Source organism: Propithecus coquereli, unplaced genomic scaffold (assembly GCF_000956105.1).
Source record: "Propithecus coquereli isolate 6110/MARCELLA unplaced genomic scaffold, Pcoq_1.0 Scaffold328, whole genome shotgun sequence".
Classification (NCBI taxonomy): domain Eukaryota; kingdom Metazoa; phylum Chordata; class Mammalia; order Primates; family Indriidae; genus Propithecus; species Propithecus coquereli.
In genome coordinates this window covers 1,864,865-1,889,918 of record NW_012148930.1, presented here as the reverse complement: position 1 = coordinate 1,889,918, position 25,054 = coordinate 1,864,865, and the positions used below count along the sequence as shown (strand labels likewise).

Sequence of the window (25,054 nt, the reverse complement as noted above, 5' to 3'; positions counted from 1 at the left end):
TGTCCATTGGTGACTGACTCCAGCTGCACATCATGTACTGACTCTGCTTTAAGTGCACTCAGGAGCCAGCCCTACCCTAAACAGAAATGTGCTTTGCTTTTGCTTTTGTCGTGTATCTCAAACATATACCATAATTCAATCCTTTCCCATTTTAGCTAAGTCAAAGAGAGTTGATAGGATAATACTGTTGTTAAAGCAATTAATTTAACTAGTCTCATTATTTCAAATAAAATCACTATTAAAAGTTCACAAAAAAGTCTATGAAATCTGCAGTTCCTATTACTTTTTAACCAGATATTACATTTTATTTTATTGTTTCATAATTTAGTTATTTCAGTGTCTCTGAAAGCCAGGAATTAAAAGGAGTAGGAAAAATGTAATTGATGTTTATTTAGCAACCTCAGCTTATTTTTAAAATGTTTTATTTAAGGATTTTACTAAATAGTTTAGTAATGACTCTGAGAGGAGAGGTGCATACATATCTTCATAATTCATATGAGGAAACTGAGGTTAACAGAATACACGATAAATGTTCAAGCTCAACAGCTTCAGCTGTTTTCTTTCTGCTCCTGTGTTTTTCATGTTTTTATCGTATCTCAGGGAACTGCAGTTTTGTGTCATTAACTTAATAATGCCAGGTGGCAGTGAAGCTTTCTTGATAATTAGGGGAGAGACCTTCTGTGCTTTATTGCATTCAGAGGATGATTTTTCAAAAGCTATTGAAACCAAATGTGTACCCTTCAAGACCACAATGATGTTGCTGGAAATTATTTTGTGTCAGGCCTTTTTTAAAGGGAAAAACGACTTTTTTTTTTTTTTGGTAATACAAAATCCTGTAGGATAAACAGGTTCATACTATTTGAAATAGTATTCGAGAAGATACTTTAAAGCCATCTAAATTAGGAATTTGTTCATGCATTTCCTGAGCTATTTTCTAGAAACACAAGAGGTGACAAGTGGAGAAGCCAGTTTCTCTTCAGGCATTCGCAGTGCTACACACGTGACTTGAACATACGTCCCCCTTGCCCCGAGGGAGAAAAGCATTCAAGCATCTAGCCAAATAAGTTCTTAATTTGTCCCATACAACTTGTGCTCTGATGTCAGAGTCTTCAGAAAAGAAGCGTTTAAACACATGGAGGAGGAAAGAATGTTCACGTACTTTGGCTTTTTACCTAAAGCTGGAACTCCGAGCAGTGTGGGAACGAACATTCCAAACCACCTTTCTAAGCACTGAAAACTTGGATTCATTATTGCTTTAAAAAAAATGCCCAAACATCAATGCCTTTGAACAATGCGTTGTTCAAAAATAAAATCAACAATTTGACTTCTGCCAGATTGGCTAAGATGAAAGCTTCATAGAACTACACAAATGACCTCTGTTTTGATGCAGAATGGTTATGAGATTACATATGCAAAGATAAAAATTAGGTCACTGAATGCAAGCAGGTTGATCTTCAAAGCAACATCTGACACTTGGATTTTATCCCAGTAATGGGCTGGGCATTGTCCTAAGAGCCAGACCCATGAAGAGCTGGCAGAAGCCTTAGTCGGAGGATGGCAACTGCCCTTCCCTTGAGCTTATGCCTTTCCTGCCCTTAAAGAGAATTGTCGCTAGGGACAGGGCAGAACTGAACTGGCAAGTATCAATCAGCTAACCGCAGCTTAGGGATTTCTGAGAAATAGACAATTTTCATGAGGCTAAAACAGCCACTGTATCGCCCTGACTACTTAGAATCCCCTGGTGATGTAGAGATACTGCTATAATTTCCACTGTGTAGATAAGCAGCAGAGACAGGAGATAAACTGTGTTAGGTCTTTTCCTGCTCCGCTCCTGCAAGTCCACAGGCAGGACCAGCAGCACCAAAAAGGAGAGGTAACCAAGACCAAGATGAAGCTCGGCCCCACTGGCGGTCCTTGTCCCTCTTCCCCACCATACAGTATGTAAAATGGTGAAGACTAGAACGTGGACTCTGGAACGTTAATGCCGGGTTCCACCCCGACTTCCTTCTTCATTTCCTGTGAGGTCGTGTACAGATTGCTTCATCTCTCAGTTTTCTCATCTGTAAACTGAGATAACACCAAGAGTGCCAGGTGATAGTTGTGGTGGTGGTTAAATGAATCGATTCGTGTATACCGCTTGAAACAGGGCTTGGCACATGGAGTGAGTTATTCATTTTTTAATCATTTTTGGTATAATTAATATCACCGTAACTGTGCTCCAGTGAAGTAACCTGCTGTCACTGTAATCTGCCTTTAACCCGTCCTTCGTGATGTCACTTGGCTACTCAAAAATAGTCAGTTGCCAGAGATTTCTTTTCACTTACCAAATGCTGATTTTTCTGCTTGAATGTTAAAACACATTTAAACGAGGTCCTGCCTCTTAGCCAGAAACTGCTGTCCTAATCAGATTTTTCTCTAAACTCAAAACATTTCTTCTTTCATTTGTAGTGTTTTCTTTTCTCCCTTCCGCCTGCCTATTCAGTCTCACTCACCTTTCAATGAACAGTTCGGATTCCTGGGCCAGCGAGGAGCTTTCCCTCATTCTCGTAGCCCCCACGATTACTTCAGTGTTTAAAGTAGTGTAGTGGGATAGACCCAGTTACTGGTGATCAAATGGATTCCTCATATAAAGTCCAAAACAGTAGCTAACATCAACGTTCAAAATTTGGGGGTTAAGTATCAGAAAAGGTTCATTAAAAAATAATCATTCTGAAACATCACAGCTTAAGGCTTTGATAGTATCTACCGGGGGCTCTGGTTTCTCAGAAAGAAAAGATATCTTCACAATGTATCTGAACTTACTAAATATTTTATGTACCAAATTAATCATATGAAACCAAAATTGTTGACTATTTGAGTTTATTGATAATAATTGAGTTTGTTCAATACCATTTTGCTGATACTTGTATGTACTTCTGAGGATCAAGGATACAGTCATACTTCTCAATCATTCATTAGTTTGGAGTCTGCGTGGAATGGTACCAGGTAGAGACCACATTACACAGGTGGCAATCCTGACTTCTAATGACTTGCTAAATTTTCCCATTTTTTTTTTTCTAAGAAGAAAGATGCTTCAATCTGGATAATACCAAGAACAACCATCATTTGGAAGATCTGAAACCTTTCACAAAGTATCATGTCTCATTAAATGCCTACAACAACGCAAAAGTCCAACGTAATGGAACTGCTGTGACATGTGAATTTCTAACAAAAACATCACGTAAGTTCTTGCATGGCAAAAAAGCAAAGTATGAATTTTTTAGCCTAAAATACATCTATCTTTATGCTTCATTTGGGAAGCACATTGACCTGGCACATTTGTTAATATCTAGGCTTTATAATAATTTAAAATAAAATAATTTAAAGGATGTTATCCTGGGTTCTCTGTATTCCTCAGATATAGTCATAGAATTGTAAGAATGAAGCATGAGGGCCTATCCACTGGTACAATTTGTAAGATTTCAGACAATTCAGTTCATAGTCAATTTAGATAAAAAATGCATTGTCTGCTGTTGTCTTTATAATCTAGAAATATTACCTGCAGTCAGATGCCTATCAATGTCCCACAAAATATTAACTTACTAACCTCTGTGCACCTTTTATAAAATGTAATAGCATTTTCTTCTGTTTGTTACACCGAACTACCTATGATTTTATTCTACGTCACATTTTCCAGTTGAGGTTTCCTTTCAGTGACATTGGACTCTTGTCACTTGTGTGTCTCGTAAGTTCCCAGGCCCAAAGCTGGTAAATGTTAACCTCCGTCAAGCACAGGGAAGAAGAAACGCCCTGTGTTAGGCAGCATCTACTGCTCCAGAGACCCTCACGAGCAGCAAGAAATGTCCTGTTGAGAGCTGAACAGAAAATATTTTTTTTTTTTTTCTGAGGGGTTGCAGGGAGAAGGAAAGGGAAGTTTATTAATTTGTCTGCAAATGAGGAGGCTGGCAGACTCCTGTCTCAAAGTACTAGCATTCTGCTTCTGAGCAGAAGTACGGAGCTTTTAAAGGTTCTGATTAATCCCATCTTCGGCTAAGACAATCTCATGACCTCCACCCCCGGATTAATCCCATCTGCTGTGGCACAAAGAACAGAGCACACTTCCCAGACCCTCCCAGCAACCACTGGCCTGATGCAGGGATGCGGGCCCTGGTTCTCCCAAAGGAGTAGGGGATGTTTTGAAAAGACATAAAACATTTTTGCCATTTTTTTCAAGCCATCTCTTAACGTCATTTAGGTTCTGATTTAAAATGCCCAGGTCCTAGAGCTCTACGCTTTTGTTGTTTCCTGAGTGTCTGTGATGCCACGCCCAATGAAGATGAAGTGTTGCTGGTCCTGAAACATCCTGAGGATGTTTACCAGGACCATGGAAGCCCTCCAGGAACGGAGGGTCTGGGCCGTACGACAGGCCTTGGAGGTTCTGCCGTCAGCATCCCGTCCCTCTCCTCCTCCCTGTCTCTCTGCATCCCTGTCCGCTCCTTTTCTCTATTCCCTCATTCTGCACACTCTCGCTCCAGGATTGCGTGGACGCTCACGGCTTCAAGCACAACCTATGTGCTAATACTCACTGGAAGGATAGGTGATTCTTTTCAGATGCTTCAATATAACTTTTTCGTTTACGTACTATCATAACTACTTCATCCGTAACCTCTGGCCTAACACTTAGAATACTTTATCCTGTGCACATGAATTGTCACGTAATATGAATATGCATATTAAATGATTAAAATAACAAATCTCTCTTCATTTCGACAGCTCCCAGTGAAGTCCAGAACGTGACTGTCACCCGGACTTCAGATAACAGCATGCTTGTCAAGTGCAAGGCACCCAGGGAGCTTAATGGTCCCCGCGCACGTTACCATTTGGAAGTCAAAGCTGGAGCTGCTTTATTTAATAATTATGAAGAAGATATCTGCTTCTTCTCTGTAGAAAATCTTCACTATTCAACAAACTATGAGTTTTGGGTAAAGTTATGCTCTCTATATCATCACAGTACCTGTATACATTATAAATGATTACTATCTAGTACTTGAATAGCATTAAGGCTGGTGCTCACAGGAGCTTGAGAAGCCCCCATGTTTAATGGAATCACATTATAAAAGTCCCCCAAATTTTAAAGTAGCCCATAATTTATTGTTGACTATAGTCACTTTTATTCCAAACTTTTTATCTCTAGAGCTAAAAACAGTAGCAAATGTTTCATTGAAATGTTTTAGAACTTCAATGTGATTTAATTATAGTTAAATTATTGTCAAAAAGCACATTTTATGCACAACAGATTAATACTTTGCCAACTCTTTTCTTTACCTTGGCTTTTTGTCTTTATTCATGTGAATTTTTCAGTTGCAAAAATTTTATAGGTACCCTGAGGTTAGAAAACACTAGAAATAAATATTAGAAAATACCAGTGAAAACAGAGAATTAAAAATACTCATAATCTCACCACTGACCATATTTTGCATATATACTTTCATAATATGTAATACACATCTGCATTTAACATGTATTGGATATTATATATATAATGCATATATATATAATGCACAGTTTGATAAACAGTATTTTTCATGTTACTATATCATGCACATCTTCCCATGTTAAATATTTTACTACTATGTAGTTTTTGATGGTTGCGTAAGATTCTATCATATGGTTTTATCACATTCTACTAACTATGTTAGTTTTTAATATAAACAACATTCAGTAAACACACTGATTGATAAATAGCAAAATCTTCTAATATGTCTTTAATCATTTATGTTTGATAAATTCCTAGAATTTATTGGGTCAAAAAGAATTTACATGCATTTTAACATTTTGGATATATATCACCTTTTTTTTTCGATAAAAGTTACCAAATTACCCTGTTGTATCAGTGTGTGAAATGACTGCTTGAGAGAATCCCCAACACCGAGCATGCCTTTGCCTTTCTTTTCCTTTGATGTTTAGAGAGTGAAATTTGAATTGGTATCTCTTTTTGTCTTAATGGAGTTTCTTTACTTACTGTTGAGGGCAAATAAAGTTTTGTTGTTGTTGTTCTTGTGTTGACTCTTTACTTCCTTTGTCCAGTTTTCATAGGGAAATCTTTGGATATTAATGGTACTAAACTCTTTGCCATATGTATTATAAATTTTGTTTTCATTTTGTAGTTTGCCTTTTGATTTTCTTCCTAGCCCTCAGTTCATATGCGAGCCCCTCTTATTTTTATACAAATAAATCTGTCACTTTTTTTCCTGTTCAGTGGAAATTTCCATAGTTAACTGTTATTAATACGATATTGATGATTGGCTTCATATTCTTTATCACTTAAAGAAGCGTTTTTGTATTTTTAAGCTTGTGGAGTTTTGTTTTTTAACTGGAAAAATAGGTTGGATTTTGTCAATTTTTTTTAATGACATTGTGTTAGATCATGCCATAGGCATGATGCCATGGTATGATTTGTTCATATGATGAATTATAGTGAAAGGTTTTCTTGGGCTAAACCATTCCCACATTCTAAGAAAAAAATCCTGCTCTATCATGGTGCATTATTCTTTTAAAGTATTGTTGAAACCAACAGCCTACTATTTTATTAAGTCTTTCTGAATAAGTATTCACAAACGAGATCATTTAAAAAGTGGATAGCGGTGGTTGTGGCGTAGACACGGGGAACATCGTTCTTATTACATTTTGGTGTAAACGTTATGTTGACCTAATAAAACACGTCAGAGGTATTTTTCTGTTCTTCTATGTTATATAACTTTAAATAGTATAGGAATGATTTGTTCCCTGGACAATTTGTTTGATCCCTTTTATGCAAAAGAATTCTTTGACAATCATTTGCATTTTCTTTCAATATGATTGGTCTTTTCAGATATTTTACTTCCTTTTGAGTGAGGGTGCCATTTCTATTTTTTCCAAAGACTTGTCCATGTAAAAAAAATACTTTGTTATTACCATATCATTGAACGTTATCCTCTTTTCCCACTGTGTCCCCATCGCCCCGAGGTTCCAGGCACGCTGGTTTCTTTCCAGTTTCTCAAATACAACGAGGATTTGCTCTCTTTAGGCAACTCTCTGCCTAGGCTCTTCTCTCTTCTTAGGATACTCTTCTCCCACTCTTCACACATTATAAGTTTTTCCAAAAAAAAAGTAGATGGCCAGCGTATTAAAATAAAGTCTTAAAATTCAAGCTAGAGGATAATTATTCAGTTACCCATTCTCTTCCCTGACTCTTCAAAAGGCTGTGTTTCGTTTTCTCTGTTGCACTCGCCCTAACTGCTCTGTGTGCTTATTTCTGTCTCTGCCATTGCGCTTACACCTTTACGAGAGAGCGGCCATTTCAGCTTTTTCACCATTGTGGTCTCTGCTTAATAAATTAGTAAAGCTGATTTATTATTATTAATTTTTTACTTTTTTCATAAGTTTATTTTGATGATGTTCTTGTAGCTTTGGGATTGAAAGTGTTTCCCTCCCCCCCCATTTCTTTTTTTTTTTTTTTTTTACTTTTTATTAATTAAGGAAAAGAAAAAGGCTATGAATTGTCCTTTGGTAAAATTTTGACTGTATCTCATGTCTATATTCTTTATCACTAATTTCTGAATAGCTGCACATAAAATTTAGTGAATGATTCTTAAAGCAAAATGTTCTTATTATTCATAATCCTAATGAGTCTATAATTGCAATTTGGAAGAGTTTTTCATTTACCTGTTATTTAGGAGAGTGTTTCTATGTTTCTGGTGCTTGAGTTTCTTGTTGCGACTAGTTATTAGTTCATAAACGATAATTTGCTTTTATAATTTCTGCCTTTGGGGATTTGTAGAATATTTTTTACAACTCAATATATGATAAATGGTTATGAATATTCTATGAATACTGGGGAAATTATATATTCTCCATAGGATAAAAGTTTAGGTATGTATTTGTCACATTTATCATAGCTATCAATCTTATTTAATGATACTAATCAGATCTATTTTTACTTAAGTTTGCTTTTTTGTCAAAGATTCTCATTGCTTTTTTCCCTCCTTTCAGTTTCCCTGTATATCTAAATTGTTTTTGTTTTATTTATATTAAATATTATAAGACAGGCATTTATGCTTAGTTAAATTTTACTCTGTATCCATTTCTCTTGAAAAATTTAGTTGAATTTTATATATAAAACTCTTGCAAATGGCTTATGGTTGAATTTCCTTTTTAAATAAGATGTAAAGATACTTGCCTACTAATAGGAAATTTTAACTTTAAATTATGAATATTTTGATATATTGGGTTTTATTTATTCATACAGTTTCATTAATTATTGCTGACCATAACTATTATTATTTTTGCTAAGTGAGCTAAGATTTCATTACATCTTTTAATTATCTTTTAAAAAATGTTTGATAACATAGTGATATTACCTTGGAGTTTTAACTTTAAAGCAAATCAGAATATTTTTAATGAAGATAAATAGCATTCTATAATAAATAATATATGTTTTGCATTATGATATATAACTTTACGTTGGAAACTAAATCATTTTCTTTTTTATTACTGAAATTCAGATCCATTGTAACAATGGGAAGTTTGATGGAGAGAAAGTTATTATGCATCGGTCAACATCTTGTAAGTCATTACTGGGCTATTTATTATATAAATATTAAGATATATATTAGTGCCTACAATATGTATTATTTTACATTCATAGTCACATTTAATTGTCAAATGTTTTAATTATATATATTTCCATAAATATAATATTTTAAGTTATCTGGAAAAACATATATATGTATGTGCGTGTATGTATATATATATATATATATATATATATATAGGTGAATATCATCTTAAAATACAATGCCTCAAATTCAAATTAGGAGATTCAATTATTAAGGGATTGTTGAATTTATAAGAAGATTTATCTATAGAAACTATTAAGTTATGATTCTGTTTATGGTATTTCTTCATGTCAGCTACTTTGTTTTGTGTAGTATTTTAGAGATTGTTACCTGTTTGATCTTACTCTGTCCCTCCACAGTGTGCTTGGCAGAAGTGGGTCTTAGATAGATAGCTATCTTGATTTATCTAATCGCAGCTAAGATAAGCACTCCCTAATACAGATATGCCTATTTAAATAATCATTACTACTTAAAATATTTTAATCAAAGTAAAGGTACACATGAAAAAATCATTTTAAATTCTATTATAATAATGAAAATTGCAGCTGGATATGACATTCCCCACCCACTGTTCTGTTCACCAGAGAAACTGCTTTTAGTTTTTTAGTTTTTTTCTTTTCAGTTCTCTTTTCAGTTCTATATATAAACAATATTATATCCTACTTTTTCCAGAGTTAGTAACATTACCTATAGATGTAAGCCTATGGAGGAAGAAGACTTAGTAAAGTATTTTAAGCTTTCTCTACTTGTTAACTTTGTAAATAAAATTATTTAAGCCTCCATGTGTTTTGTTGTCAACCATGGATTATTCCTGACACTGTCTTTGCCGTTTTCGGGTCTTTCTCCCTTACTTACATACGTGTGCGTGCACAATCACTGAGGTTTTATTTCCCTAAAAGGGAAGATATAAAAACAGCTTGTTTTGCAAACTGCTTTACTGAGGCCTGGGTAAAGTTTTAGTTCTTTCTGTGCAGATTTATGAAATAAAAGCCTTTAATGTTAAATAATAAACAAATTCTACTATCTATCTTTGATTTTATTTCCATATCAGGCTTTTCTTTTATAATGTATTTGTAATAAAAGCAGTTTCACTGAATTTTTCCTATTATATAAATAATCTATAGCTGTGTCACCTACCCTTGGTGGTCATAGACTCAACTGAACATTTATGTTCACACCTGAATAGGCCAGACCTAGAACTGTTTCACTTAGAAAAACACAGAACAGGAAATACGGCCTGCTAGCAAGGGAGTCTGGCAGTGGGAATCCTCGTAGCCATGGACAGAGCAATCCAGATTTGATTCTTTGACCTTCCCAAAGACAACTGAGACGTGAGAAAATGAGAGCCTGGGTGTGGTTGTGGGAGCTGCATTCCAAAAGGAACCTGTATCTTTATAACAGTTCCGTAGGCTCACCTTCCAGACGTGCTCAAGGTGTGTGCTGGGTTACAAGAGAGCAGTGTGCTCAGGAAGCCCAGAGCTAGGACTTCCCAGTATGGTTCATATGTAGCGCTCCCTGTCCAGATGTGTTAAATAGTTTAGTAATCGAGGGTCATTTTATCATTCGCAATGTTGCCTGGTAACATAGCTAATATTCCACTTTTCTAAGATTTCCAGGTCAACGGAGCTAAAGAGTTAGCTCACGTCCTTCCTCCATAAAGGAGAAAAAAAATGTCTTAACTCTCTGCTCACAATATCATTTCGTAAGGGATAAATAATATAGTTACTTTTTAACAGTGATATCTATTCCAGGGAAGAACTTGGCTGGTGGATTGCTAGGGTACAGCTAGTAGAAATGTGTTTTTGGATTTCCTTGACAGAACATTCATGCCGTCACCTATACTGTGACAGCTTTCTGGATTGAACTCCGAGGGCCCTTGTCTTCCTGCTCTGATGCGGACTCTCACCTGTCATCTAAAAATTTTCCTTTGTCCGTCTTCTGGTTTAGATTTGCTGCATCTAGATCTCATGTATTTTTTTTTTTTCCAGATTTTACTGAAAAAATCCTCTAGTGTAAGAAGAAAATATTCTAATTTTTGAATGCTTGAATATCTTTATTCTACTCTGGTACTTGACTGATATTTTGGCTGGGCATAAAATTCTAAGTTAAAAATTCTAGAATTTAAAAGTATTTATGTTTTATTCTCCTGCAGCCAATATTACTTTCTAATGCTTCTAATGCCATCCTGCTTCTTGTTTTTGTTTTTGGTGTGTTCCCATATATTTTTACTTGGAACTATTATGCTTTTCTCTTCATTCTTGGTCTTACCTGGATTTTTTTTTTTTTCCATTAATTTTCCTGGATAGTGTCGGCCTTTGTGATCTGGAGATTTAGATATCTCTGAGAAATTTTCTTTGTTCCATTTTTTTTCTATAGTCTTTTTTGAAGCCTAATAGTCATGGAACTTGTAAGTTAATTCATTATTTTGGCCTCCCTCTCTGATGTTGAGTTCCCTTAAGAGTTTGGTTCTTATGGTAATCTAATCATGGTTACAGTGGGACGATAGGAAAAGTTGATAAGAAGTTCTGTGGTGCTTGGAAAATCTCTGTGACTAAGCAAATTCCCTATAATATCACTGATTTATTTTCTCTGATATCATTCATTATCTCCAGAAATTAATCAGTTGTGCTACCCTTGGTGGTAGGATGAAGGGTGAAGAAGTGGGTTTTGCAGACTATTGTTTTGTCTTCCTAACTTCATTCCTGGGCCTCATCCCTGCCCTACGCTGAGCCTGATTTTACCGCAAGTCCCTTACCTCTTCCACTTAATTTTTCCAGAAAATAACCTTCTGTCTCCTTTCTGGGAGTGTTTTTTTCAAAAGAGTATTTTTTTTTTTTTTTCTGTAAATAGACATTTCACTTCCATTTTCTGACCTATGATTCACTTTCACTGCATATGTTGCCTTCAAACTTGAGACTCAGGCATTCTTATAAAATAAGAATGACTGGTGTGTATCCTTTTCAGTGTGCTGTTTGGGTTGTGGCTTCTTCTCCTTTGTTCCCTACCTTCTAAAACTTGTTAAATGGCTCTACCTCTGATTTCCCTTTTCTCATTGTCTCTGGTGTTACGCATCAATGCCATTTTCAATTTTTTTAATATTAATGGAGTTCCTGGAGAGAACATGTGTGCTTAGATCACAAAGTATATCTGAAGACTTGGCTATTTTATTATCAGTAGGTTTATCAATGCAAGTCTGATGCTACTTAATGTTTTTGCAGAATCAACCCTAGTTGATTTCTATGGGTCAGAGTGCTAACTTGTGGCCATTTGGTGCAGTTTCTTATAAAATCTCACTTCAGGGTATTCTATTTTGCCAGTAACATCCTTTTATTTTAATAATTTAGTTGAGGGATATGAGATTAGATGATTGACTCTCGGATGAGATTTTTATCCACAGAATCTGGAAACCATCATGCTGATCATTATGTATTTGCCACTAGTCACTGACATTGATTTACAGTTTCAGTGAAAGGAATTTGAGATGAGACAAGGAACACTTTGGGTCATTTTAGGAGCCTATTGCAATAAGAACTTCTTTCCTAAAAACATTCACTGCAATCCACCCATATACCCACATTTATTTATCCATCTTCATATATACCACAAGTATAAATACCCCTTCAAAGAAGATAAGGTCATCCTTATAGGCGAGGAAAATTAAGTTTAGATAATTTAATCAACTTGCCCCATGAATCAAAGAAATGGCAGAGCCAGAATTCAATCCCAGGTCTGACAGTGTCTATCTGAAATTATTTTCTATACTCCTATTTTTATGAGTTTCCAACTACAGAAATTTTGAACATGAGACAAACTGTATCTGGCAGCTGTTTTCTGGGTGGAGTCATTTCCATCTTTCAGGTTGTAAAAAAACTGTCTCATGCTCAAGAAGACCTCTCCACGCACCCTGTATTCATAGAAAACAGGCTCTCCCTACTTCCTCATCACCTTACTTATATTTTTGAGAAAATAAGAAAAAGTGTGTAATTGTTTCATTTGTTTGTTTACCTTTCTAGTGTCTGTAAATTTCCTGAGAACTGTACCTGTTCTTATACTCTGTAGTGTTACAATCTCCGAGGACCATTTTCCTTTTTATCTCCACAACCTTTATCACCTTCTAAGCTATTTTACTATTTGCTATTTCTTATGTTCATTATGGATTATCTATCTTTTCTCACTAGAAATTGAGTTTCATGAGGACAGAGATCTTTGTTTTCTTTTCTGGGAGATCCTCAGTATCTAGAGACATGTTTGGCAGATAATAAGACTGAGAAACACTTTTTGCGACTACCGAGTAATTAGTACTTACTACATCTCAGGCACTGTGCTAAGTGTTTCCTGCGAATCAACTCACCTAACCTCATGTTAGGGCTTAGGGAGCAGAGGCACAAAGATAATAAGGATTCTGGCCCAGCTCCCAACTGGGACACGGCAGAGCTAGGACGGGAACCCTAGGCAGTCTGGCTCCAGGGCTGAGGCCTTAGGTTGCTGCATTATTTTGTTGCTCTTTCACTATATAAGAAAAAGATAATATACTCATGCAGGTTACGAGATAGTCCCAATACACCCTCTCCTCTGCCCTGTCTCTAGGGAAGGATGTGATTTCCCTTAAACCTTAGTGAAAATTTAAGTCAGGGTAAGTCTTATCCTAACTATAGAAAGAAACAATTTTTGTCTCTTGCTGAATGATTTGACACCTCAGTGAGCAGGTTAGAGGGTTTACCTTTGGGGAGTAGAAGCCTTTCTGATCCCCTTAGGAAGCTGCCCACTTCCGCATGTAAAGTTAAACTATTTGAGTTTCTCTCTGAAAATTATAACTAGATTACTTCCTTAATTCCTTCGAAATGGAATGATTGACAGAAAGAATTAAATATAAATGATAATATTTTATAAAAGATTATTAATGGAAGGAAAGTGAATTGTTCTTTTATTCTAATTAAATATACAATATTTTTATTGGTTCTGAGTAATATAGCCAAAATCACGAAATCAAGCATTTGGTCTAATTCTAAAATTTTTAGTTTTTGAAACCTCACAGTAAGTGAAAATATTAAAATGGAAGAACTTTAAAGGTGATTATCCAAAGAATCTTGCAAAATATATGACATAATAAGCTCTATTAATATGTTATTTTTCATTTCTAGATAATTCTAAAGCACTGATATCATTTCTGGCATTTCTGATTGTTGTGACATCAATAGCCCTGATTGTTGTTCTCTATAAAATCTATGATCTGCATAAGAGAAGATCCTGGTAAGTGTTGATTTACAAATTAAAAATAATAACGGTAGCAATAGTGACACAAATCACTTATCCACAAGGCAGCGATGCAGCCAGTTAAGTGAGATCCATGAGCTAGAGAAGATGACATGGAGTCCAGCTCATACCCAGAACTTTTAATCAAAGACTGTTGGCATGGTTTTATTGGCTTATATTCAATATTAATATTTTCTACCCTTGCTGATAATGTTGTAGGCTTGGTTTAACAATAACCAGTGAAAAGAATGTGTGTCTGATCTTTCAGGACAAAGAGGATGAGAGAGATTGAGGAGTAACAAAATCAAAAGAAAGGAGGGAAATATCTGGAGAAGTTTATGTGTTTCTTTGGCCAGAAATAGGCACACTTGATGAAAAACAGAAGATTTAAAATAAAATCATTCAGCCATTTATCTGAGTTTAGCAGACAACTCTTGGCTGTTTTTTTCTGCCCTCACTTTTTCTTTCCACCCTCCTCTCTCCTCCATTGCACTTTCTGTCCTCCTCTCTCTCCAGACTCTTCCTCTCCTCCCTCCTTCCCTCTTCCTTTCCGCTCTTCTCCTTTTGTCCTCCCAGCCTCCATCCCTTTATTCCTTCAGGACATTTATGAAATATAAATTAATGCCAACTGAATTCTATGTTTCTTAAGAATATAGCAACTTGTTTTTTGTTTTCACAGCAGTTCAGACGATCGATATGAACTTGTTGAAAGAGGTAAGTAATGCATATTTTTTTACTGATGAATATTCCCTGCCCTGCATTTGAGTCTATTCATTTAAAGTAGGAAGTGGGGTGTTTTTAATTTAACATGGACTTATGTTCATGCCATGGGAAAACTTACATTCATTCATTCATTTATTCAATCAGCAAGCATCTATGAAGTTCCCAGCATACACTAAATATTGTGCCAGGTGCTGAGAATATTGCAGGGACAGGCCACAGGCTCTGGCCTTACAGGGTTTAGAATCTGCTAGAGGAAGACAAATGTACTGACAAATGTGATGGTAATTTGATAAACGCCCTGTACGGCTCTACAGAAATAAAGAGGATAGCAAAGCATGTGTGGGAGGAACAGGAATCTGGTCTGCTGAGATTGTGGGGAAACGCCAGATCAACAAATGAGGGAGTCGTGGAGGGAAGAGCAGATGGAAAGTCACAAAAACGGGAGGTGGGAAGTGTCCTCTAGTCCCTGCCAGGGTGGACTGATGGCTGTTCCCTCTACAGACACCCTTATGGACGGGATAAAGAATAGCCGTTTAACTTAGGAGGGGAAAACAAATTCCTTTTTTTCTCTTTTATTCAACTTTTACATATCATTTAATTTCTTTTTAAAAACATGATTTTTGATCCAGTAAAAGGGAACTAAGTTTAAGAAATTGAAACTTTATTCACAATAAAAAAAAAAGTTGTTTTTTCATACTCAAGACAGGAAGAATTTCAGAACTCATCTGTGTGTGTTAACTTGTGTTTGAAGGGTTCCCCTCTGGCCGTAGCATGTACCAAGTCTGCGTGCAGAATATTTAGGACTGATTCTTCGAAGCTCCTTAGCAGGTTTTATTTTCCTTTGTGGAATGTATCACTCCCTGACACTGTAGTCTACATTTTTCCATTTGTTTTGTTAACTATCCTCTCCCAACTAAGAATGTAAGCTTCGTGAAGGCAGCGAGATTTGCTTTTCTCATTCACTACTTTAACCCCAGTCCCTAGATGAGTGTTTGGAATTTAATAAATACCAAGGAACGAATAAATTAATGAGATAAGGTGTCCTGAGGATTAGTTTTGATAGGCTGAGGAAAGAATGAAGAAGACGGGAGCAACAAGCATCTGAGCAGAGTGGGAGAATCCATTTCAAGAACTCAAGGCACACTGGGAGATTGTCAACAAAATACAGTATTTCCAAATCGGTACTGCACCTTGGAGTGCATTAGAACTTATCCACTCAGACCCCGTGAATCCCCAAAGGCGGCCCTCGGCTTAGAATGAATGAACACAAGGAATCCCAACGACCAAAGAAGCAACTGCACATGGCCAGTTTGATAGCTGTGATTGGATAGAAAGTTTCCGTGGATGAGATAAATGTGCCGCCCTCATGGATACCTTCTTTCTTCATTTGATACGTGGGCAAAATTAATATGAAATGGGTAATAATGAAAGAAATATTACCAGCAATACATAGAAGAGTAGGAGAAACATACTTTTTACATGTTACAGCTTAAATTCTCTTATTCTTCTAAAATTGTTGTTTTTTTGAGTTCCATATACAATTCAAGCTTTTGATGGTTAACAAGTATTTTTACTCTGTAGTAAGTTATTTCACAAACACAGTATATAATGTATTTTACACTCTGGAAGCATGACAAATGAATATAACTTGTTTCACAGATGAGTATAAACAGATGATCAAATTAAGCCAAGTCATGCACAGAGGGATATTAATCATATTCTCTTACTTCGTCTGTATGTTTACAATATTTTACAACAAGTTAAAATGGAAATTATACAAAGAAAAATAATAATGATAATATAGATTAATAGATATGGTAACTGCTACAAAATGCATATAATCAAAAAGAAATGTGGATGTCCTTACAGTGGTGTTATTTGGTCTGGGATCTTTTCTCTAAGCGCTGAAGATAGGGAAGGACATTCTAGTAGAGGGAACAATACAAAGTCTAGAAGAAGGCTGACGTACAAGATTTAGAAGTCATTGATTTACAGTGTGTACACGAGTGAGATTTCTCAGGTGGAATGTGCATGAGAAGGAAAGAAGCTAAGTATCGAACAGAGGGTGTAAATGTAATGAAATCTGTATGCCAATTTGGAAGATAGGTTTATAACTCTTGCTGCATCTTTAATATGTTTACAGAGGATGAGAAACAACTGATGAGTGTGGAACCAATCCATGCAGATGTTTTGTTGGAAACCTATAAAAGAAAGATTGCTGATGAAGGAAGACTCTTTCTGGCTGAATTTCAGGTGTGTGTTGCTCTTGATATATGATGAGAAATTCTATTCAAACATCAAGAAAATGCCGTTTTTTAAATGTATTTGTATAACCGTTTGCCTTTATAATTTATCCTGCGTAATATTGCAACATAATCAAAGCAGACATTATTAGCAGATATTTAAAAACCAGAAGAGATACTCATAGAGATTGACAATATCATAGTAGGGAGTGAGTAATACTTGTAATATGATGCTTTATTGTGTTACGAAGTTGTGTCACAAAATATACTTGGTTGATTTGGTACTTGTACTCTAGATAATCATTTAAGAGTCTGTTTTTAAATGAATTTTAAAGTGACACAACAACCAATTCTAAATTGACCCTCACTCGTGAGATTTGTTTTGAATAGTCCATCATTAATGTTTAAGGAAAAAAAGGGTTTTTTGCATTATTCCTAATAACATTTATTTCACTTACCATAAGCAACTTCTTTATCAATACAAAGAAAACATTTTATAGGATATCACATTTGCTCAAAATGATAATTGGTAAGGGGGAAATTATTTTCCTTAATCTGCTGTGACCTAAAGAATGTTTGTGTCTTTCAGAGCATTCCACGGGTATTCAGCAAGTTTCCTATCAAAGATGCTCGAAAGCCCTTTAATCAGAATAAAAACCGTTACGTTGACATCCTTCCTTGTGAGTACTCACTGAGAATTGAATTTCCATACATTTGGACTGCTTGATTATTCATTATTTCACTTGTTTATTTTTCTTTTCTTTAAACAGATGATTATAACCGTGTTGAACTCTCTGAGATAAATGGAGATGCAGGGTCAAACTACATAAATGCCAGCTATATTGATGTGAGTTAAAATACATAACTGCCAAGTTATAGCCTCATCCTTTTGTCATTGACAGTTTGCATTTTTCCTGTATCTATGCATTCCGTTCAGTTTCTTCTTTGTCTTGGCAAAATTTTAGAAATATTATTAGGGATATTTTAAAGTGAGCCTATAATGTCACTGGTATAAACAACAAAATCACTAATATTTGCAAGAATATTAATTGTTTATTGGTACTAGGTATAACGAGTTTTTCCTCTACAAACAAAATTATACCAAGAATTAATATAATATACTCCAGTGCCTTTTGCATGCTGGATATTAGACTAAGTGATCTGTGCATGCATTTCTCGTAAGAGCCCGGCATCGGCACCTTCCCCCTGCAGTGTGCTCATCGTACAGGTGGGGACTGGGCGTCTCAGTGTAATTAGTTGTCCTGTCCTTGTTCACACAATTAGTAAGGATTCGAGTAGAGACTCAACCCAGGTCTGCCTGACCCCACATTGTCATGCTTTGATTACATAACACGACCTTTCAGCAGACACTCTTCCTCAACACTGATCATCTGTTCGTTTTATTTATCCCCAAATGTAATGATCTCTGCACGGTTAATTTATTTAAAATATTTTTAAGATTAATTATAAAATTGTTAAATAAGTAATGCATTACATGAGTTAAATAATTTTAGATAGTGTAAAAATATAAATGTTCTGGAAAAAAATCTTTTTCTCACCTAATCTGCCATTTGCTCAGTGTCACCATCTACCAGGAGAGGTAACCTCTATGTGGGTTGCTCGTTTATCCCTCCGGTTTATTTATATATAAACAGGAAAACACCAACATTTGTTATTCCCCTTTATACAAAAATGTTAATATAATATTCACACTGTTTTGTCCCACTCAAAAAATACATGTGTCTGGGATATATACAACATCACTATAAAGAGCAGAGGTCGGCAAGCTTTTTCTGTACGGGGTCAGACAGTAAATATTTTTGGCTTTTCAGGGCAGAACATCTCTGTCACAGCCACTCCGCTCTGCAGGTGAATGGCCGAGCATCCGTAGACAATACACAATGTGGCTATGACACAACAGAGCTTTAATTACAGAGTCAGGCCGTGCTGGATTTGGCTCACAGGCTATTGTTTGCTGACCTCGAGCCTAGAGCATTTCCTTATCCTTCTTTTGTTTTTTATATTTTTTGAGACAGAGTCTTGCTCTGTTGCCCTGACTAGAGTGCCATTGTATCAGCCTAGCTCACAGCAACCTCAGACTGCTGGGCTCAAGCGATCCTCTTGCCTCAGCCTCCCGAGTAGCTGGGAATATAGGCACACACCACAACACCTGTCTAATTTTTCTATTTTTTTTTAGTAGAGACGGGGTCTCGCTCTTGCTCAGGCTGGTCTCGAACTCCTGAGCTCAAGCAATCCTGCCGCCTTGGCCTCCCAGAGTGCTAGGATTATAGGTATGAGTCACTGCGCCTCACCCCTTCTTTTATATTTTTATAGTAATTCATGGAATTTTATTCCACAATGAGTTTCAATATATCTATAGGATAAATTTCTAAAAGAAGAATTTCAGGGTAAAATAGTATATACATTTGTAATTTTAAAAGACATTTCCAAGTGGTTCTCCGCTGGAGTTGTACCAATTTATTAATATATTCCACCAGCAGTGTATGAAGTTGCTTATTTCCACAGTCTTGCTAAAAGAAGAAAAAAAATTTGAATGGTTGGGCAGGGTGGCTCACACCTGTAATCCTAGCACTTTGAGAGGCCGAGGCAGGAGGATTACTTGAGGCCAGGAGTCCAAGCTTAACCTGAGCAAGAGCGAGAACCTGTCTCTACAAAAACAGAAAAAATTAGCTGGGTATGGTGATGCACACCTGTAGTCCCAGCTATTCGGGAAGCTGAGGCAGGAAGACGGCTTGAGCCCAGCAGTTAGAGGCTGCGGTGAGCTATGATCACGTCACTACACTCCAGCCTGGTGACATAGTGAGATCCTGTCTCGAAAAAAAAAATTTTTTTTTTTACAATCAAATAGTTAATAAAGTATATGTCATGCTACCATATGTGCCTATTTATTAGGTAATGTCCAAAATTTTCTTAAAGAAAAAAAATTGAAATTTAATTTTGTCGTTATTAGCATTGTTTGGCCTACTTGAACATGTAAACTTTTAGTGAGGTAGATGGAAGAGTCATATTTCACATTATAATAATGTATTTATTTATTCTTACAGTGTATTAGTTCCCTAGGACTGACATAACAAAGTACCACAAACTCCAAGTCTTAAAACAACAAAAATTTATTGTCACAGTTGTGGAAACGAGAAGTTTGAAATCAAGGTGTCAGCAGAGCCCTGCTCCCGCAGAAGGCTTTGGGGAAAATCCTTCTTTGCTTCTTCCTGTTTGGCAAATATGGCAAAGACACATGAGAGTCATGAATGTGGTTGGCGAGTGTTAACTGACATGTTTAGTTCAGTGCCTGATCATGATTTCATAAAATCCCCATACTAATCTGAAAATGCCCAGGGACCTTCACCACCAAGAAATGGTGGATCTAAAGCAACTTCCTCTAAGTGATGATTTTGCACGTGAGTGAATAATTCAGTGCTCAGTAAATGACATGCTTTTATGTTTTGAACAGGGTTTCAAAGAACCCAGGAAATATATTGCTGCACAAGGTAATTTATTTGATAGTCCAATATTCTTTCTGAAAAATCGTTTTATAGCACTTTTAAGAAAATACTTCTTCTGTGCTTATATTTGTTTACCTCCTAGGTCCCAGGGATGAAACTGTTGATGATTTCTGGAGGATGATCTGGGAACAGAAAGCCACGGTTATTGTCATGGTTACTCGATGTGAAGAAGGAAACAGGGTAAGAACCAAGAAGATTCACGGGGCAGACGTTGGTGTTAGGAAAATAAAGTATTGAGCTGCATTTCAAAAAGCCACATTTATGTGCTTGATGACTGAAACAGACAGTGTTTTATTTTAATCAGTGTTAACACTTGATTTAAATATTTCCTACATATAGAAAAATAAAATTTCTACATACGTGGATATATGTTTATATGCGTAACATTTAAATACTTCTGCTTAATTGCTGGTCTTTTAGTTGTTCCCTGTATCTTTGCAGTGTTGCTGCAAGTTCAGTGTTGCTATAAGTGAGCACTAGCACAAGTATTCACAGGTACTTAATGTGCTCACTTCACAAGTACTTGTGAATACTCAAAACAAAACTCACCTGGGGCAGAGAAGTGGTAAATCACATCCTGTGACTTTAGGAGGAGTAAAAGCCTCTCTGTCCTCCAACCTGAAATTAACCACAAGCAATCACATCTTTTTTGCTGACCCCTAAGCATGTCCTCTTTTAATATGCCACTGAGCCTGGGAAGATCATCTTTCTGCTAAGCAGCATCAAGGACATTCTTCAGGGTACATTAATGGGAAAGAGAACACATTTCAAACATCACAACTTAAGATGTATATGTGCTTAATGGAATATATAGTAATGTTTTAAGAAAATATTTTGGTTTTTTAAGAAACTTTAACAAAAATTGTTTAAATGAAAAAGTGAAATCATTAATGATTTTTAAAATACAGAACAAGTGTGCAGAATACTGGCCAACCATGGAAGAGGGCACTCGGGCTTTCGGAGACATCATTGTGAAGATCAACGAGCACAAAAGATGTCCCGATTATATCATTCAAAAACTGAACATCACAAATGTGAGTCTGTTTTATGATGCAATTTTGTTTTGATACTGTTTTTATAAAAATGCAATTATGTAGTATTAAATATGAGAAATTCAAATCTATCTGGGAAAATTATTTTTAATGATCGTTAGGAGGAAAAGCTGGGTTAGAACAGCAACACAAGCCAGCATGGTCAAGTTTAAGTTACTGGTCAAGAAGTGTTTGTCCAAGTCGAAAGTATCCACTATGCTATGAGCCTGGAAGTCTTTAAAAAAAGGAAAGTTACATTAGATGTGTTGAATAAATGATCAAGTTATTAAATGAATAAACAAATAGTCCTTATTCTCAATGGATGCTTATTCTTGTGGAAAGAATGTACAAATGACATGATTAGAGAACCCTTAAGTATAAAGTTCTGCCTGCATAGCGGAGATAGAATGTTTAGTTCAGAAAATAGAGAGATCAGTGTGGCCTTAAATAGCAGTGAAATGGAGGCCATTTCACATATCGTATGATTACACTTACATGAAAAGTCCAGAATCGGCAACCCCATAAACACAGAAAGTAGATTAGTGGTTGCCTAGGACTCAGGGGGTCGAGTGGAAATAGGGAGTGGCTACTGACGGGCACAGGTTTTCATTTTGTGGTGACAAAAATGTTCTATAATCAGATAGTGGTGATGGTTGCATCACTCTGTGAACATAATCAAGACACTGAATTGTACATTTTAAATGTGTGAACTTTATTGTATGTAAAATACTAGATAGAGCTGTCTAAAAAATGCAAGTTTTTATAAAGGGCATTGAAATTTTCTCTGAATTTCATTTGTTGGAGGCCTTTTAGTTATGTAAATTTTGTTTCTATATAGTCCAGTTCCATTTCCCACAGGAAAAACAGACTTACTGTGTATTTCCCCCAAGGCTTTCTTAGGCCCCCATGGCGTTACTGACCACTGCGCCTACGGAAGGCTCCGCTGTAAGACTATCAATGGCTCCTGGCTGGACACTTGATTGACTGAGCCACAGAGGCCCCCAAGCCAGAGATATGGGGTACATACAGAGGCCCGTGCCCATCCGGTTGCATTGCTTGGTCTGGGGTCACTGTTCTTAATCAATTCAGTTATTTACTATCAGAAAATTATAATCCAAACATATTTTCTTTTTTTTAAGTTTTCTGTTTGTTTGTTTCTCTGGCTGTCTAAACGTAGGTGGTTCTTCCTACCTGGCCAGAGAATTATGGTTTACGCATCTTCTGGTGGTTACCCTGAAACTAGGACAAACATGAGCTGTAATCCGGGGCTGACTTTCCTCCACTCCCTCACTAAATTCTGAGTGGACGATTCTATTCTGTGAAGGCCTAAGGAATACAGCGCTAACCAAATAATTAACCAAATTTTCTTCACGTGAAAGATAGTCCTGGCTGCTGGCCCACCAAGCAGAAGAATATTAAACAGCTGTGAGAATGACCTTTACTTTCTATCTTTTCACACGCCCATTCAAACCCGCACCTACACCTACCACCCTCCCTTTTTCGTTGTGTTCTTATCGTTGTTGTCGTTTGTTTGGCTTGGCAGCATGAAAGTTCCTAGGAGTTTCAGCTACACTCAGCTTACCTTACTTACCTTACTGGTAAGTTATTGCTTACCGGGTAGTGCATGCAAGTCCTGCATGATATCTCAACTAATGGTTCTTATTTAAAAAGGAAGATGCAATCATGGCTGCAAAAACTTACAGGATGCCTGAGGAATTATGGACTCTTCGGAGCAGTTTATGTTTGCATGGGGAGATTTTTATACCGGTCCTCCCTTCTTCCACTTGTTTATGTCATATAATTTGCTTTTTTAAAAAAAATCATCTCAAATAAAATATTATCTCAACTAGAAAAAAGAAAAAGCAAGTGGAAGAGACGTGACTCACATTCAGTTTACCAGCTGGCCAGACCACGGAGTACCTGAAGACCCTCACCTGCTGCTCAAACTGAGAAGGAGGGTGAACGCCTTCAGCAACTTCTTTAGCGGTCCTGTGGTCGTGCACTGCAGGTAAGCAAAGACTCCGAAGCATGCACCGAGCCTGTTTGCATCCTATGCCTGCGCTGGGCTGTCGGGGACATTCTCTTCTGTAGCAATTGCTCTTTTGGGAACCAGTCTACAGCAGAAACTTACATTCTTATCTCTGCTTCCCCCTTGACAGCGTTTCCGTTCATTTCCCCACCATATTTATGCGCTCGCTGTTTTTATTTGTCTCGCCAGTGCTGGCGTTGGGCGCACGGGCACCTACATTGGGATCGATGCCATGCTGGAAGGCCTGGAAGCTGAGAACAAAGTGGACGTCTACGGTTACGTGGTCAAGCTGAGACAGCAGAGATGCCTGATGGTTCAAGTGGAGGTTTGTTCTGACCTTTAGTGATCGTTCTCACCTCTGCGTTTGCACTGACATCTTTTTGGGGTGGTAGCAATGATCTTAACAGAAATCCAAAAAGTCCTCTCAACTTCAAACAGTGGATGGAAATAGTTGTTTTTTTTTAATTTCTTGAAAACTAAGACATGGTAATCACCATAGTTAGAAGTATTTTGCATTAGTGCCTAAAATTACTGTGAAAGAAGGATTAACCCTAAAATATAATTTAAGAAAATAATGCAATGCCATTTACACACACCAGATTGGGGGAAAAAATAAAAACACTGAAAACAGATTTGGCGGCATCTCATAAATTTAAAACTGAAGAGACAGAATAGTAGAGTGGTCAAGAGCCTGGTTTTCGGAGCTGGGCTTCCAAGTTTCAAATTCTGCCTCTACTATTATGCACTGTTGGACAAGTTTTTAAAAAATTTTTTCTGTGCTTCAATTAAGTCATCTGTAAAATGGAGGTAGTGATAGTACTTTTCTCACAGATTTATAACAAAAAGAGGAATTCAGACAAAGCATTTAAACAAGTCCCTTAAACATGCCATGCATTCAGTAGTTGTAAGTGATGGTCATCATTGAAAATGTCTGTGCTTGACCTGGAAACATCGCACGGATGTATGTGCCCATGAGAAGCACTTGCACATGTGCATAGCTAGAAACATGTACAAGAACGTTCGTTGCATTCAGCATCATTAGAATAGCAAAACATTGTTGAATATATATAAACAGGAGAATGGAAACACCCTCAGTATATATCAACAGGGGAATTGGCAAACGGAGTATGAACATGTGGAATCTCTGTGCAACAAATGCTAAGCTGTAGTTGAAAGAAATAATCTAGGTCTGTATGTGTCTATTTGGGTAGACATCCAGATGAAAACGATGAGTGAATATGCTGGCCACATGAAATGTACAGGGTATGATTTTGTGGGATATTTTAAAAAAACTCAAATTGTATAATGTTTATATATTTATAGATACATACATATCCATAAAGAGTGCAGAAGTATAAGAACAGTTTGTAAACCAGAAAAAAGAAACTATTTCCTGTGGGGAATAAAATAGAGTGGAAGGCTACAGCCAAAGTCAGGGGGGACTAGAAGTGGTAGTTAATTTTAGTCTAAGTGCTGCCAAAGCGAACACAAGAGGTAGTAGGTAAAGAAACTTATCAGAAATATACTATTTCCTTAAAAATACTGCATTCAAATATGGTAAATTGTTAGGAGTTGCTAAATCTGGGTTTGGCATATTGGATTATTTTGTAAAAAT

The 25,054-nt window shown here is 36.5% G+C and overlaps 1 protein-coding gene across 1 annotated transcript in view; it reads left to right on the top strand.

Moving 5' to 3' along the window:
• PTPRC (protein tyrosine phosphatase, receptor type, C) overlaps nucleotides 1–25,054 on the top strand; it is a 77,172-nt gene that overhangs the window by 38,646 nt on the left and 13,472 nt on the right. Inside the window, exons 9-21 of the mRNA XM_012650452.1 lie at nucleotides 3,062–3,220; nucleotides 4,753–4,961; nucleotides 8,523–8,583; nucleotides 13,778–13,886; nucleotides 14,569–14,603; nucleotides 16,756–16,865; nucleotides 17,445–17,535; nucleotides 17,626–17,702; nucleotides 20,328–20,364; nucleotides 20,462–20,559; nucleotides 21,288–21,413; nucleotides 23,261–23,418; nucleotides 23,629–23,764. Coding sequence (XP_012505906.1) covers nucleotides 3,062–3,220; nucleotides 4,753–4,961; nucleotides 8,523–8,583; nucleotides 13,778–13,886; nucleotides 14,569–14,603; nucleotides 16,756–16,865; nucleotides 17,445–17,535; nucleotides 17,626–17,702; nucleotides 20,328–20,364; nucleotides 20,462–20,559; nucleotides 21,288–21,413; nucleotides 23,261–23,418; nucleotides 23,629–23,764 — 1,406 coding nt within the window. The remainder of the gene's footprint in view (nucleotides 1–3,061; nucleotides 3,221–4,752; nucleotides 4,962–8,522; nucleotides 8,584–13,777; nucleotides 13,887–14,568; nucleotides 14,604–16,755; nucleotides 16,866–17,444; nucleotides 17,536–17,625; nucleotides 17,703–20,327; nucleotides 20,365–20,461; nucleotides 20,560–21,287; nucleotides 21,414–23,260; nucleotides 23,419–23,628; nucleotides 23,765–25,054) is intronic.